Source organism: Vombatus ursinus, unplaced genomic scaffold (genome assembly GCF_900497805.2).
Source record: "Vombatus ursinus unplaced genomic scaffold, bare-nosed wombat genome assembly UNPS02014786.1, whole genome shotgun sequence".
Classification (NCBI taxonomy): domain Eukaryota; kingdom Metazoa; phylum Chordata; class Mammalia; order Diprotodontia; family Vombatidae; genus Vombatus; species Vombatus ursinus.
Window position 1 is genome coordinate 15,019,638 of NW_020954564.1, and position 17,635 is coordinate 15,037,272.

The window sequence follows — 17,635 nt, forward strand, 5'->3', positions numbered from 1 at the left end:
AGGGGCCACAGCAGTCATCTTGTCCAACTCATATACAGAAGAAATCTTTACTATAACATACACTACAAGTCATCGTCCAGCCTCTGCTTGAAGACCTCTAGGGAGAGAGGGATCCCATCACTTCCCAAGGCAGGCCATTCCACTTTTGGACAAATAATTGTCAGGAGCTTCTCCCTGACATCTAGCCTAAATTTGCTTCTTTGCAATTACCACCCATTGTTCCTAGTTCTGTCTTCTGGGGCCCAACAGAACAAGTCTAATCCCTCCTCCAAATGACAACCAGCCCTTCAGAGGCTTGAAAATAGCTGTCAGATACCTGAATATAGCTATCATGTCCCACCTGAGTCTTTTCTTTTATAGGCTAAATATGCCCAGTTCCTTCAATCTCTCCTCTTACAACGTGGAGTCAAGGCCCTTTACTATCCTGGTTGACCTTCTCTGGACACTTTCCAGGGTAACAGTGCCCTTCTTAAACCTGTTTTACCAAGAATAGAGTACAGTATTTCAGATACTCTCTGATGAGGGCAGAACATGTTAGGATTCATTATTCCTATTATCATTATCTTAATCTTTCTTTCTCTTAATAATGTCTTTCTCAAAAAAGTATTAGCTTTTTTTTGACTGCCGCATCACATATTGAGCTTGCAGTCCATGAAAACCCCTAGATCTTACTCATAACAACTATTGTCTACCCATGCCTCCCTCATCTTGTTCTTGGAAAGCTGACTTTTTTTGTATCCATGTACAGCACTTTATATTTGTCCCTATTAAATTATATCATATTAATTTCAGCCCAGAATTTTGGCCTGTCAGGTTCTTTTTGAAAACTTTCTATATTACCTAGTGTGTTTGCTTCACTTCATCTCTATATTGGTTGATCAGGCCATCTTTGCCTTTAAGTCACTGATAAAAATGTTGAATAGGAAAAGTCCAAGCACAGGTTCTCCACTGGAGTAGGCCTTTCCTGTTAACATCGAACATTAATATGTGCTCTTTGGATCTAGCTGCCCAGTTCTAAATTGCAATGAGAGGTATCATCTCAGTTTTTTATTTGTGCAGTGAATTATAATAAAAGACTCATGTCCCTGAGTAATGAAACCAATTTCCTGTATTTTTACATCCTTCTAGGGATGCCAAAAAGAAACTGAGGCTTGCACTTTGCTCAGCAGATTCTGTTGCTTTCCCAGTGCTCACTCATTCGACGAGGAATGGTCTGCCCGACCATACAGATCCGGAAGGTAAGGTGCAGCTTGATCAGTGGATAATGACATGGTTTTTTTTCCTGTATTAATACTTATAACAGCATGCTTTATGAACAATTCCCTTCATTGAGGACCCATTCTGATACCTCATGCTGGTGCAGAAGTGGCCTTTAGTTCTTTAAGGTTAGTCAGTAGAGAGCATAAGCTCTTGCATGCTTCGAGTATTGTTCCAGTAATAGGCTCTGTGTTAGCCAAGGAACAGTATAATGAAGTTCAGAAGGTTCACCAGAAAATGGATTACTGGAGCAACTAGATGGTGCAGTGGATAGACAGGTGGACAGACAGATGGGCGTGGACGAAGGAAGACTTGAGTTCATATCTGGCCTCAAATATGAGGCTTACAGCTTACTAGTTGTGTGACCCTGGGCAAGTCACTTAACTTCTGTTTGCCTCAGTTTCCTCGCCTGTAAAATGAGGATAATAATAGCACCTATTTCCCAGGGCTGGTGTGTGGATCAAATATGATAATAAATGTAAATTGCTTAGTATAGTGCCTAGGACAGAAGTGTTATATAAATGTCAGTTATTATTGGAGGGTAATTTTTTTGGCCACAGTAACTCAAAAAAAAGTGGAAGGGCTATTATCTGTGTTAAAGTGGAGAGAGAGTTCCCATGCTAATATAATCAAACTTCTTTTGTCTTCAAAGCATGGATAATTCATGTCAACATTTATTAAGTGTGTTAAGTGCTGAAAGATTCAAAGATGGAATAATATATGATTTCCATTCTCCAAGAGCTTCCAGTCTAGTGAACATGTTCACAGAGAAGGATGGCCTAATATATCTGTACAAAGCATTCTGTAATAAGGTGGTGGAAATAAATATACTACCATAAATATAATTCCCAACTTGTGAATAAGTTTTATTCCAAAAGTGAATTTGTAAATTGATGGTTTGGAATACAGTGTATGTTTTTTTTTTTCTGAGGAACAGTATGTTGTACACAACGATTAGATTCTCCATCTAACCTACAAAAACCCAATTAACTCCTATGTTCCTGAATTGTTTACTTTTAAAAGTCCAAGCATCTTTGATTTCACTAGTGTACTACTCTGCTGAAAAAGATGGCAGGGTCCTTCATGTCTCAGTAGATGATTTTTGTGAGTTTTTGTGACTGAAAAATAATAAATGTACATTGACTAATTGAAAATTTCATCATCTATTGGCTAAAACTGATCACTTGTTAATTCTCTCTTCAGATAGTTTGGTCCTCAGATAACAGGCATATAGCCCCATCATCTGACCTGTCCTTGAATTTCTTCTAGGTTGGTGGAACCTGCTAAAGCTTGTACTTCAGTACTGTAGCCTGCAAGAGCCCAAGGTTACTATTCTGTCATAATGAGTCATCTGAGGAGGATTTTAATCATGCAATTATGTATAACATGAGAGGCAGTTTTCTCTTAAAAACCCCTACTCTGATAACTCATCATGGATTGAAAGTGACTGTAGCTTCTGTTAAAGCTATGCCAACAGAGTACAACTAGCATTTATATAATAATTGCTGGCATTGATGTAGTGCTTTATGGTTTGCAAAGCACTTTAGAAATATTATTTCATTTTAGCCTCACTATAGCCCTGGGATGTAGGTGCTATTATTATTATTTCCATTTTACAGATGAGGAAACTGAGGCAGGTTATCCCTTGCCCAGGGTCACATACCTGGTAAGTGTTTGAGGCTAGATTTGAACTCAAGTTTTCCTGATTCCACTTCCAGCACTACCTTTGAATATGGGCCTGGCAATGAACCCTGTGTTTTCAGAGCCCCACCCCTAGCTAACTGCATAAAAGTTTATTAATAGAGGGCTGTACTGTAATGATGAAGTTTTTTTGACCACTGCAACTCACTATGATTGCCTACTAAGGCATGGAGAAGGGGTGGTCTGGGAGACTGTGTGCATTGTGGTAGAGCAGATTCCTTATCAAACTGGAATGTCACTGGTAGTGGCTGTGATAATATTCTTGTCTTATGCAAGCTTATGGTAATACATGACACTAGTGAAAATTGCTTTTTTTTTTTAATTGTTAGACAATGAGATTGTATGCTTCTTAAAAGTTCAGATAGCTGAAGCAATTAATTTACAAGACAAGAACTTAATGGCTCAACTTCAAGAAACAATTCGCTGCGTGGGACGTTTTGATAATAGAACTTGTCGGAAACTGCTGGCATCTATTGCAGAGGACTACCGGTACTTTATGCACCCATTCGGTTTTTTTTTTTAAACCCATTCAGTTTTTAAACTAAATTTTCAGCTCTATGTGTTTTTTTTTTTCCTGTCGAATCTTTTAGAAAAGAATCAAGGTGGTGGGATTTAGCTTTAATATGGAAACAAGTGGCAGATGTGCTTTCATTAGTATTGTAGTGAGGTCATTATGGAGAGATGTGCTTGTTTTTGGCAGCGTCTAACCTGGGATATACCTTTAAGGTGATGTTTGAGAGACAGCAACATTGCTGGAATAGATGCATCATTTAGGGAAATCTCCCTTTATTTAAAAAAAATTTGCTGTTCGTATGTGAATCTATTTCAGCTTGAAACAAAGGTTGCGTTGTATTAGTTGTAAAATCACTGAATTTGGAGACTGGAGGGCTGAGTTTGTATTGTACTTCCTAAATGTATAGATAGTCAGGTTCTTCATTTTAAAATAGGCATGGATTGTGAAGGAAGTGCTTTGTTGGCCTGAATGCACTATGGAAATGTGAATTGTTATTACAAATAGTGATAAAGGGTGTGAGGGCTTTGATATGGAAAAGAGGTTATGGTAGTAGGAGGGTGGAGCAGATTTACTCCACTTTGGTCAAAGTAACGCAGAGCTGTGTTAACATTACCACTGTGTTAATTACTGTGGGCTCATATAGAATGACTTTCCACTGTTTCCTTTTTACAGGACTTGAGCCACAGTGTAGAGAAAAGGCTACTAAAAGGGTTTAATGAGTCAGTCTCAAAGCATTGGGTTTGTTTGTGATATTCTTTGCTGCTGTGCAAGACAACAAAGCTTGACTCAGCGCCATGTAACCCACAGAAAGAAGACTGAGCTGAGTCACATCTGAATTTTCTTTCTAGCTCTTCTGCTTTCTTTACTCTGTGACTTTGGGCAAGTCACTTTACCTCTCTGGCTTTATTTTTATTATCTCTGGCGGAATATTAGAATCCTAGGGATCATCTCGTCTAACCCTGTCATTTTACAAATGGAGAAACTGAGACAAAGAGAAGTCATTTGTTCAAGGTCACAAAACTAGCTGGTCACAGAACTGCCCTGAATTCAGGTCTTGTGACTGATTTCTGATTCTGTAGATTCTATGTCTATAGAATCTCAGGTTGGAAGAGACCTTGGTTATCATAATAGTTTAACCCTTGGCCAAAGCAGGAATCTTCTCTATAGTCTCTTGTTTGAAGATTTCTGATCATTAGAAACTTACTGTCTTCTGGTAGAGCTCATTTTGCTTTTGGTCTGTTCTAATTGATAGGAAGTTTTCCTCTATGAAAACCCTTCAGATATATAAAGGCAGAAATCATCTCTCCTCCTCACCATCATCATCTCTTTGGCTCTTTAAGGCCCCTTCCAGATTTGATGATCTCTGTGTATTGTTCAAGAAGAATGGTTGTACTGTGACCTATTGGTTTATGAACAGATGCCTAGAAAACAACTTCTTCATGAAGAGGAAATCTTGATCCTGAAAGATATTTTATATGTTGTGCTAGTCTATTTCTGGTGTTTTTCAAAGCATTTCTTCTTTTAGGAAAAGAGCCCCATATATCGCTTACCTCACTCGTTGTCGCCAGGGGCTACAGACCACACAGGCCCATCTGGAAAGGCTGTTGCAGAGGGTTTTGCGAGACAAAGAGGTGGCTAACCGGTACTTTACCACAGTTTGTGTGAGATTATTGCTGGAGAGCAAAGAGAAGAAGATTCGGGAATTCATTCAAGGTAAATGACTTAGGATTTGAGTTTGAGATTTGTGGTTCTATCTGCTGACAGATTACATGGAACCTGTGATTAGAGACGAGACCTAGGGTTCATATCCCAGTCTTAATGCTTCTAGCTCTGTGACTTAGGGCATCATGCAAACTTTCAATTCAGTAAAGATATCTTAAGCACACAAGTGCTGTTAGAAATTTAAATATTATTAGCATCATCTTCCCTTCCCTCAAGGATATTACTATTATTAGCAATATCATTCCTGCCTTAATAGGGGAGATAGATACACACAAATAAGTGTGAGAAAAGGTTGAATGTTATAATGATGAGTAATGTGAAGTGTTTTAGGAAAATTTGAGGGGAAATGATAATTTTTAACTGGAAGGTAGGGCATGTATTAGTTTTTATGATAGACTTGGCACATGAACTGTATCTTTGAAGGAAGGGTAAGATTGCAGTAGATGGTGATGAAGAGGGATTATGTGTCAAGCATGGGAAATGTTGAGGGTAAAATGTAGGCGAGCAGGAGAGGACAGGAGATAGGAGAGAACAGGTAGTCCGGTTTGGCGAAAATCTAGAGTCAGCAAAGGCTAGACAGATAGTTTAGAGCCAGAATTTAAGGGACCTTGAATGTCAGGCCAGGTAGTTGGTAGTTCACCTTTTAGGCTAAGGAATTACTGAAGATTTCTGAGCAAGAGAGTTCGTACCCTCGCATCCTTAACTTTTTACATACTCACCTTTTGTCCTGCTCTCACCACATTCATTGTAATTATTCTTAAAATCAGGAAAAAACAGAGACCTGGGACTACAAGAGAATTTGGCATCTTTTTTAGTTGGCAGCTGGGATTGTAGCCAGAGTAAGCTTTTTTTTTTTCTTCCTCCCTAATTTCCACTTTGTGGGTTGTTTTGCATTGAAGACTTTCAGAAGCTCACAGCAGCTGATGATAAGACAGCTCAGGTAGAAGATTTCCTGCAGTTTTTATATGGTGCCATGGCTCAGGATGTCATCTGGCAGAATGCTAGTGAGGAACAGCTCCAGGATGCTCAGATGGCAATTGAGCGAAGTGTGATGAACCGAATTTTCAAGCTTGCCTTCTATCCTAACCAAGATGGAGACATTCTCCGTGACCAGTGAGTAAAAACATTGTTCTGTGCTTATGTTTGCTGGCCTATCTAGAAATTGGCTAAATATCTTTGTGGAGAGTTGTGGGCACTAGATCAGAATCTGTGAGTTTGAGCCCCAGTTCCACTTTTTATTAGTCATGTAACAATTCATTTCACCTCTTTGACCCTCAGTTTCCTCATTTGTAAATTGTGGGTAATAATACCTACCTTACCTGTCTTACAAGCCTGTTGTGAGGTAAATGCTTTGCATATTCTGACTAAGAGAGTGAGGGTAATTATTATTGTACCATCTAAATGAGACTCTAAGCAGGCCGTCCAGCCAGCATGTATAGTATTTATCTTATAAAGCAAAAGACTTCTTTTGAAGAAAAAAGGCATATTATAATGCTTCTAAAAATATTTGCACTACCATTGTCACAGAGTTGATCTGAAGATCAAATCATATAATTTGTATAGAATACCTTGTAAGCTTAATTGTGATACAAGCCATCATTATGTATTTTTTAGAGAGCTTTAAGGCTTTAAAAAATTTATCTTTTTACTGATATCTTTTGTTTTTGAATATATTGTTTCTGAATATACTCTTTCCCCTGAGCCATTTTTTGTAACAAAGATTTGAAAGAGAGAGGAAAAAAAAATATAGTTCAGCAAAATTAATCAACACATCAACCATGACTGACGGTATAAACTACATTCTACATCCATAGTCTGGAGTGAAAGAGAGGTGCAATTTTTCAACTTTTTTCTAGGGCCAAGCTTGTTTATCATTTCTACAAACCATTTACTTTGGAGGTTTTCTTCATTTTCTTTATATTGTTTTCACTGTACTTATTGTTTTCCTAGTTCTGCTTATTTCACTGTTCATCAGTTCATATGTCTTCTCATGTTTTTCTGTATTCTTCATATTTGTCATTTATTTTTTTATTTTTTGCTAGGCAGTGGGGTTAAGTGACTTGCCCAGGGTCACACAGCTAGTGAGTGTTATGTGTCTGAGGCCGGATTTGAACTCAGGTCCTCTTGACTCTAGGGCCAGTGTTCTATCCACTGCGCCATCTAGCTGCCCCCCTTATTTGTCATTTCTTATAGCACATTAATATTCCTTTGTATTTAAATATATGCCTCAATTTATTTCATTCCCCAGTTGATAGGAACGTGATTTGTTTCCAGTTTTTTAATGTCACAAAAGATGACACTATGGATATCTTTATGTATATAGAACTTTTCTTTCTGTCTTATACTTCATGAGAGATAGTTATATGCCTAATAGTGAATGGAGTTACTTGGTCAAAGCGTATAACTATTTTAGTCACTTTTCTAGCATGATTTCAAATTGCTTTCTGGAATAGTTGGGTCATTATCATTAATTCTATATTATATTATTGATAGTGATATTGTTATAGTCATGATAATGATAATATTGGTCCATCTGTAAATGAGTCTCAGTATACTCCAAGCAGTTTGTATACTTGACTTTTATATGGAATTTTAAATATATTTTGAAAGATAAAATTTAAAAGCAACTCGTGTTGTCATTCTAATCCATATCTACAAACAAGATGCGTATAAACCTGAAGAAATGAGTTACAACTATTGAAATATTTTTGTTGTTGTTGTTGTTTTTAGGGTTCTTCATGAGCATATCCAGAGATTGTCCAAAGTAGTGACTGCAAATCATAAAGCACTTCAGATACCTGAGGTAATATAATACAACAAACTCCAGTTTATCTAGAAGGGTTGGGTATTAGTAAAGGTTATTTAGCAATTTTAGATTACCAGCTTTCAAATAATTAATATTCTAAGATCTATAGCACTATTATTATTTAATTTTTAAATTGCTCATTAGGTTTCAAGACTCTGTTGTGCCTTAAAGTGGTTGTTCTGTGTACCAGATACCACCAAATAGTACCTTGGATACAGAAAAACAGTGTGGTCTGGTGGAAAAAGTTGCAGTCAAAAAACACAGTTTTTCATAATGACTTTGGGACCAGTTAACTTGAGCACATCACTTAACCTCTTAGTCCACTTCTTCATCTGCAAAATGGGGATAAGATACCTTACAGGTGTTTAAATATCTAAGGTAGTTCTGGGGTTGCTATCATAGGAGAGCAGATTAAATTAGTGACACAATCTAAAAGCTGTTTCTTTTTTTGTTAATTCTCTGACAAATTGTCATTTATCTTTATCATAAAAGAAGACATAGAAATAATTCAAGATATTTATGCGTTCTAGTTTTATGGAATCATGGGATATTAGAATAATAAATACAAAATGTCCTGCCTGGAACATAAAACATTGAATATTAGCGTTAGAAGGAACCTTAGAACATAGAATTTCAGAGTTGGAAGTGCTCTTGGAATAATACAATGTTGAAGAGATGAGAAGAATATTTGAGTGGAAAACTTGGATTGAGAACTTAGATTTCTCCTATTTGAGAGATAGTACTTAACATATCTGTGATTTAGTAACTTATGCCAGTAACTTGTTTAAATACATTTTGAATCCTTTCCTCAAAATGGGATAAGTTCCAGTCTGATGGCATAAGGAAGCTAGTTCCTTGGAGCTCTCAGTTCCCCAGGCTCAGAGCCATTTTTCTTTTATTATTTATGGACACATCTCCACTGAAGTCTTCCATAGATACCTCTCTATGGCTTGTGAGTAACCTTGGGCTCTCAAATACTATGCTATTAGCAGGCTTTACTGACTTGAAAGGCTTTAAGGACTGGCTGTATGAGGGTTTAGACCAATCTAATTAAGTATGGAGAGCTACCAGAATGTGGCCACTAGGGGATTTCTTCTTCTTTTTTTGCCCATAGCAACTTTTATAACCACCTTCTAAGACATGGAGGAGTTATAAGCATGACAAAATCATGAATCTTGAAGTAATGAATTATATCTCTGTGAACATTTTAAAAAGTATAGTGCATTCTACAGTTCATTGCATGACAAAATTGGAACTTATTAGCAAGATCTTGAAAGACTGGAAAAATGGACCAGATCTTATTGGATGAAATTAAATGTGAAAGACTGTAAAGTCTACTTGAAGTTAAAAAACATCAATTTTACAGGTGCAGAATGAGCAAGATAGTAACTGTCAGCAGTTTATGTGAAAGAGAACTATGGTTTTAAATAGGCTTCTAGCTCAGTATCAGACAGAGGTGTGATGCAGTGACCACAATAGTCAGTGTGATCTTAAATTGTGCTCCTAGGAGTCTGGTGTTCGGAAACAGACATGTTTTGGGGAACGTCTTCAGGGGAAGACCCTTGCTCAATAAGCTCCAAAGATTCCTTCTCACCTACAGTAACAAATGCAAACTCTTCTCTTTGGTGTTTAAAGCCCTTTACAACCTACTGCCAACTTACCTTTCTAGGCTTCTCGCAAATTACTCTCTTTTGTGCTCTCTACAGTCCTCACACTCTGGCCCTCTCCCCATTCCTTACACATCCTAGTCCATTTTGCCTCTTTGCGCCTTAGTGTAGGCTGTCCTCCAGGCCTGGAATTCACCCTCTTCTCACCACCACTTGTTGAAATCTCCAGCTTCCTTCAAAACTCTACTCAGACACCATATCCTTCATGAGGCCTTTCCTGACCCACTGAATTGATAGTGTTTCTACTGTAAAATTATATCGTGTCATACACACACATGCATATACAAATGAATACCTCTTTTATTTTTTAATGAAATATTAGTTCCTTTAGGTGAAGAGTATTTCGATTTATGTTTATAGTCCCTGTACATATGACAGTGCCTAGGGGCAGCTAGGTAGCTCAGTGGATAGAGCACCAGCCTCGGAGTCAGGAGGACCTGAGTTCAAATGTAGCCTCAGACACACACAGTACTCACTAGCTATGTGACCCTGGGCAAGTCATTTAACCCCATTGACTAGCAAAAAAAAAAAAAAAAAAACAAACCACCACATATGACAGCGCCTAGCACACAATAGGGACTTATTAATTGGCTGAAAAAAGGGAAGCAATTATACTTTTGTCCTCTCACCTGGTCAGACCAAAACTGGAGTGTTATTTTAGGCTTTACATTTTTGGAAGGGGAGAGACAGCTGAAACATATGTGAAGGAGTGTGGCAAGTATGATGAAGGAACTGAAAACCATGCTGTCTGGGGACTGGTTATAGGAATTAGGGAAGTTCAGCTTGGAGAAGAGAGAGGACTTGGCAAGTATTTAAAGATTTGTTTAGCTTGGAGGGCAGCCAGGTGGTGCCATAGTGCGTAGAGCACTGAGCCTGGAGTCAGGAGGACCTGAGTTCAAATGTGGCCTCAGACACCTGCTAGCTATATGACCCTGGGCAAGTCATTTAATCCTGTTTGCCTCTGTTTCCTCATCTGTAAAATGAATTGCAGAAGGAAATGGCAAACTACTCCAATATCTTCTCCAAGAAAATCCCAAATTGGTCACGAAGAGTTGGATATGACTAAAACAACTCAACAACAACACCAAATTAGCTTGGAAAAGGATAAACTTCTGAACATGGTAGCTGTATTTATGGGTTATTATGTGGAAAGGGATTTAATTTGTTTTGCTTGATCCCATGGAGTATAAATAGGAACAATTGTGAGGAGTTTCATAGAGGCAGATTTTAATTCAAGGTAATGAAAACTTTCCCCAAATTAGAGCTTTCCTAGAATGGAATGGACTGTTGTGGGAGAGAATGAATTTACATATTATTAGAAATCTTCATGCAGAGGCTAGCTAACTACCATGGGGGATGTTGTAGAAAGGATTCTTACTTCAGAAAAGGACTCGATGCACTTTTCTCTAGGGTACGGGTGGGGAACCTGCAGCTTCATGTGGCCTTCTAGGTCCCCAAGTGTGGCCCTTCGACTGAATTCACATGTCATCGAACAGATCCCCTTAATGAAAGGATTTGTTTTATAAAAACTTGGACCCAGTCAAAAGGCCTCACCCAATGACCTACAGGCCACACGTGGCCTTGAGGCCACAGGTTCTCCACCCCTGCTCTAGCTCATCTTTGAGGTTTCTTTCAAATCTGAGATTCTGTCACCTGGTGTGATTGAAAAGCTGATTTCCATAGAAGCTTCTTTATAGACAAAGTAGATCAGTTTTATTCTGGCAATGAAAATTTTATTCTTCTGTACTTGTACTTATTAAGAGTTACTGATGTGAAAATAGCATATTTGTACACTATAGTCTTCCATTGTCTGTTGCTGGTGGTGGGTCCTATTTAGGCTGATATATCAGAATATGAATCTCTTCTCCCCTTTAGGTGTATCTTCGGGAGGCACCATGGCCATCTGCACAATCTGAAATCCGTACAATAAGTGCTTATAAGACCCCTAGGGACAAAGTGCAGTGCATCCTGAGAATGTGCTCCACAATTATGAACCTGCTGAGTCTGGCCAATGAAGATTCAGTCCCTGGAGCAGATGATTTTGTTCCTGTTCTGGTGTTTGTTTTGATAAAGGTGAGCCAACTACTTACATACTTCCAAAGATTTCTGATATCATTGGTGAGGTTACTCTACTGACGCAAATCATAGCCCCTCCTTGCCTTCCTTTGTGATGTGATTTTTGTCCACATCTTTCAGTAAGTCCTCCTTTGGGGAGCCCCCTAGTGCCCCTACAGGCGTGTCTTGAGAATACCTGTACAGCAGCATTAAGCTGTCTTGTTTTCCTGCACTCTCACTATGTGATTAGCTTGAGTCTTTTTCTGGTTTTTGTGTCATTGGTGATGTCTTTTATTATAAAGGTCACTCAATTACCACTGTTAAATACAATAATAGCCTAGTGGGTATGTTAAGCAACAGAAGCTAGGTAAAATGAAGGATGCAAATGAAGATAAAATCTGATATTTACAAAGCACTATGTGCATTGTCTCATTGGACTGTCGTTTGAGCTATATGATGGTAGTAAAAAATAGCCCACATTCGCAGGTTTCAAGGTCTAATTTGCTCCCAAAGATATTTTGCCTCTTGTTCACTGGGACTGTGTCCTTGAGGTCTGTTATTAAAAGAGGTTAGATGACAAGTAAGAGCTTTCAGAAGAAAAGGATGGGAAGTCTCAACTCCTGACTAAACATTCTTTCTAAAACAGTGTCAGAATCCATGACCTATAGGTAAACAGATAATGCATATTTCTCTTATTGTTGCCTTTGTTAATTCACATGCATAAATATTGTTTTGTGGTACTTGCCACATACTATATTGAATTTATTAGCTCTCTCACCTATTAATTTTAAGAATGTAATTATTTGTTACATTAAACTCTAGATTTAATAGATAATCATAATATTTGCTGTCACTTTGATGTTTACATTTTCACATTTCAGAATGTTTATGTACTTTTTTTTTAAGAAAGAATCATTTAGTTTTTAGATATGCCAGTGGTGGCATTGGTGCATACTGTGGCAATATTGTATAAACTGCATGATTTAGGCTTTGTTCTGCCTGCTTAATCCTAGAGGGACCAAAATTTAAGAATACTTTGAAGGACCAAGCTGTGTCAATTGCTGTACTGCTTTTTTTTTTTTTTTTTTTGGCGAGGCAATCAGGGTTAAGTGACTTGCCCCGTGTCACACAGCTAGTAAGTGTCAAGTGTCTGAGGCTGGATGTGAACTCAGGTCCTCCTGACTCCAGAGCCAGTGCTCTATCCACTGCGCCAACTAGCTGCCCCTGCATTTTTTATTTTTAATCTTTAAGGCAAGTAGATAAGATGAAAATTTTCTTTTGAAATAAAATTATATTTTTGCATCATTTTTTGCACCTGGACCTTTTAGGGTTAATTTCTTCTAAATTTACAACTCTGAGCTTTTTATACCTTATTTATTAAAAGTGCTATTAAACTAGTAGAATTTAATAGTAGTAAACAAAGGTTTCAGTGGTATTTTAGAACAGCTTTTAAATAAATGTCTAAGGTGTAACTTAGGAACTTTCTCACTAACTCCTTTTTAAAAATGAGTAACAAACTAAATGTGTTTAGACTGGAGTCAAAAGCCTTCCTTTCCCAATAGTTTATTATCAGATTTTTGCTTAGCTTAGTTTTAGTGCTCCACAGCTTCTGTGGTACCTTGATCCTATCCAAATTTTATTGGGGGGGCGTTTAAAGGGCCCTTTTTTTCTTTTATGAATCTGAACTACATGAGTGGGAAGAATTAGAGGATAACTCATTCATTGCTCTGAACACAGAGAAGTGAGTATAGCTTGCTGCTGCTGGGCCTAGGGAAGGAGTCCTTTTTTTATTGTACCCAGGGTACATAACTGCCAGTGAACTAAGATGGAGCCACCTAATTTTGGAGAGGAGAGGAAGAGTCCAGAATTTCCTAGATAAAAGGGACCTCAGCCATTATTCATTCCAAAGCATACTTGAAAAATTTTCGCATTATACAGTGTCCCAAGTGGTCATCCAGCTTTTGCTTGAGGACTTTGAGTGAGGGGAAGTGTTCTTGAGGTGGCCCATTCCACTTAGCATTAATAGTTAAGAAACATCATCAAACACAAATTTTCCTTTTTGCAGTACTGCCCGAAAGACAAAATCTCTTCCTTCTTTCACATTAGAGCCTTTCATTTACTTAAAAATAGCTGTTATATTCTCCCTAACTTTTCTTTTCTCCAGATTCAACATTACAATTTCCTTCAACCAATTCTCATAAGTTGTGATCACGAGACCATTCACTGTTGTGATTACCTTCCTCCTGAAATTATAATTTACCAGTGTCCTTCCTAAAATAACCCTGACCTTAATAGGGGCTGTGTGACCTGACTGGGGCAGAGTAGAACAAGATTGTTGCCTCCCTAGTTCTGTGCTAGTCACTGTACCTCTTTTAATGGAGGTTAAGGCCCCATTAGCTTTCTTAGATTTTTGGCCAGGCATGTAGTTAGTTGGATATAGCTCATGGAGCTTGTAATCCAGTAAACCCCCAGATTGTCTTAAAAAATAAGTTTTCATACCTTTTGTCTTTGCAACATGGCAATTTCTGAGGAGGGCAGGAAGCAGAACCCCTTCAGATTTAACCCTCCTGTGTAACAGCGGAAAAAGTCAAGCAGCAATACTTAGTAAAGTGATCTCATCTGACAGTGTATTACATCTTCTTTGTCTTGTCCAGCTGAACTTCTCTCTAGGCACCCCTGCTGCCTCTTCTTGTACTTCTGAAGTTGATTTTTTTAAACCATGTGGAAGACTTTATATTTAACACAGAGAAAAAAATTCATTTGGATTCTGTTTAACAACAACAATAAAAATAATATAATAATTAAAATAATAGCTAACTTTATGTAGTGCTTACTGTGTGCCCAGTGTTGTGCTATGTACTTTACAAGTATTATCTCATTTGGTTCTCACAACAAGCCTGGGATGTAGGTGCTATTCTTATCTCCATTTTATAGATGAGGAAACTGAGGCAGTCAGAAGTTAAGTGACTGCCCAAGGTCACACAGCTAGTAAGTGTTGGAGGTCATATTTGAACTTGGGTTTTCCTTGCTCCAGGTCTGGTACTCTATCTACTCTACCACCTGGCTGCCTGAATAAAAAGAAAAACAACCATCTGGAGGGGTCCTTGGCTGGGAATGATACTTAGCCTCCCTTACAAAGTGGTTCTGGGGAAAAGCATGTTGTAATCCTTAAAGTACTGAAGAAATGTGAGTTGATCTTTAGATTAATTTGTATTTGTTGTTTTTCTTCCAGGCAAACCCACCCTGTTTACTGTCTACTGTTCAGTACATCAGTAGCTTTTATGCTAGCTGTTTGTCCGGAGAAGAATCGTATTGGTGGATGCAATTCACAGCAGCAGTTGAATTCATTAAAACCATTGATGACCGGAAGTGACCTACTCTGAAGCCTGCTAGTGCAGGCAGACTGTTTAGGGGAGCAGAATCTTTTAAATAATACTCACCAGCTGCTTAGCAGGCTGAAGATTGTCCTTGTATATTGTACAGAGTTCAGGCATTTTCAACCAGATCTTTACTAAACAGATTAATGAGTTAACTAGCAGGTTTTCTTTTCTTTTTTTTCCCCCCCGTTCCTATTTCTGGGTTGCATATTTTATTCTCCCCACTCTCAGTAGAGGCTAGAGCTGCAACAAGGGACCACATTTTTCAGGTATTTTGGAATATAAAAACCTCTTGGGAAAATTCCTAGGTAATCATTCATGGATAGCCATTCTTTCTTTTTCTAAAAAAAAAAAAAAAAAAAAAGGACCAGGTCACCTCTTTTAAGATATCTAGTATTGGTAAGAAAACACCCACTGAACCTGAAGGTTTATAATAGTTGAAACATAAGTGGCATTATCTCTGAATCTATATACCTAAATTGAGAAGCTGAGAAGGAAATGTAAATATAGTATATATATTTATATTTGTTGTACTATGGACATCTTCAGACTCTTTCGTAAACAAGGAACTTCTGTGTCTTGACAGTAGGTTGTGCCATAACCCTGTTGTGATATGGTTTCCTCTAAAGAACTTAAGCTGAGCTTAAAACAAAAAACCATAAATATTTATTAAAATACAAGGTAGTTTATTGAACTTTCCAAGAGTTTGATGCGTGCAGTGCTACAGTTGACGGCAAGTGTAAATTTTTGAATCTTTCACCATGGAGGTTTGGGAGCTGCACATAAAAGAGATGGACTGTGTCTAGAGATAAGCACTGACTATAGAAAGGAATAGTAAATATCAGATATCTTATTGTAATATTTTTCTTCTGAAATATTGTGTATACTGTACAAACCCCAGACAGAGCTCCTTATGAACCTTAAATTGTAATATATGTTTTGATTGATTATTCACATTGAATGCATACGCCAGGGGATTCAGTGAATGGCGTTTTTTTTACTAAGTGTTCTTTGTATTGTCTGCTCTAGTGGTGCGGGTTTTACTAGTCATAAAATATTTTAACAAATCACACTGTTCTTATAAATATATATATATATTTTATATATATGTATATATAATATATATATATACACACATACATATATATTCATAAATAGGCACCATGTCAGGGTATTTGGGCAGATTTCTGTTCTTTTCTCCTCTCTTCTAACAAAATATGGCTTTCTTTTCATTTAGATAACTAAACTGGCAGATTATCTTTGGTGCCTGAGAAGTTGACTGAGCAGGCGCTTGACCACATTAAGCACATGTCTTGTATATAAGTGATCACTGGCTAGTTTTATTTTGTACCTCTGTTTTTCTCAATATCGGTAATAATCAGTTCTTTTACATAGTGGAGAGCTGAACCAGCTTCTTAATGCTAATAGTACCACCCCACTCCCCAAAGTATTTTTATTGCTGGCAGTTGGGTAAGGATGTAATAGCCAGCCTCTTGTAGGCAAGGAAAGACACAGCCTGTTCTCTTTCTGTAGGATGTGCTGTTTAGCATTTATAAAATACTGTGGGAAAATCAGTTTCTTTATTCCATCATTCTCCCTTTTCCATTCATTAAGTTGAAGATATCAAGTCATATAGAAATAGATGTAGAGTTAGGTGTTTGTTTTTAATGAGTGAACACGTTAAACTAATACTCCTAAACTTTCATCCTTCCTTTAAGTTTTTAAAAAAAGTCAACAAAATACAAGCTTGTGTACAGTATACTGTTTCCTAGGCTGTGCCTATCACAGTTGCCTTTGTTATTGTAGGTCAAAGTCTGTTATGTATTCCATTACCAAAAAACAAACAAAAACCCAAACATTTGTATGATAAGATTTCTAAGATTCAACTGGTCAACTTATTTCCATTGGTATTTAAAAATTTGGAGTCAATTGTAATGCGATTTGATTTTGATAATTTAACAAGAGATATTTGTTTCCTTGTGCACTAACTGCTCCCTCTCCCCCAGGGATTGTTAAAATCTATTCTGTGTCATCAGTGTGAAAACTATAAGATTCAGAAATGAACTTACATAGAGTTAATGTTTTGAAGAGGGGGTGGAGGGTGGGGTAAGGGTTTCATCTCTTTATAACCTTGACTGGAGGCATAGTGTTAAAGTGCTGGTAGCAATAGAATTTGCCTTATTTAGTGCTGCCTACCTGTAGTCATGCAAATGCTTGAACCCATAATAAGAACACTGTAGAAGTTCGGTTTCTGTGGCTATACATTTTTTTTTCATTTGTGATAGAGATGATGACTGTACTCTTAGTCCTGACAGTGGAGGCTTTTTGGCAAATTAACATAGTAGAGCTTGTTCAAGAGACAGTTAATGTATTCATTCTGAGAAACTTTAAAGGCAAGAATTATTTCAGGATCAACAATGGCACCAGTTGTGTTCAGTGTTAGGATTTGTTATTTTATTGATATTTAAGCATGGGATTCAGTACACTATTGTGTGTGTGTGTGTGTGTGTGTGTGTGTGTGTGTGTGTGTGTGTGT

General features: G+C 37.6%; 1 protein-coding gene across 5 annotated transcripts in view; it reads left to right on the forward strand.

Annotated features, from left to right (window-relative positions):
• LOC114046865 (GTPase-activating protein and VPS9 domain-containing protein 1) overlaps positions 1–15,463 on the forward strand; it is a 91,362-nt gene extending 75,899 nt beyond the window's left edge. For all 5 annotated transcript variants that reach the window (XM_027867426.1, XM_027867427.1, XM_027867428.1 and 2 more), the window contains 7 exons: positions 1,129–1,238; positions 3,288–3,447; positions 4,998–5,185; positions 6,094–6,307; positions 7,925–7,997; positions 11,543–11,740; positions 14,955–15,463. In XM_027867426.1, the coding sequence (XP_027723227.1) occupies positions 1,129–1,238; positions 3,288–3,447; positions 4,998–5,185; positions 6,094–6,307; positions 7,925–7,997; positions 11,543–11,740; positions 14,955–15,095 (1,084 nt within the window). In that variant the 3' untranslated portion in view covers positions 15,096–15,463. The remainder of the gene's footprint in view (positions 1–1,128; positions 1,239–3,287; positions 3,448–4,997; positions 5,186–6,093; positions 6,308–7,924; positions 7,998–11,542; positions 11,741–14,954) is intronic.
• The last annotated feature ends 2,172 nt before the right edge of the window (positions 15,464–17,635 follow it).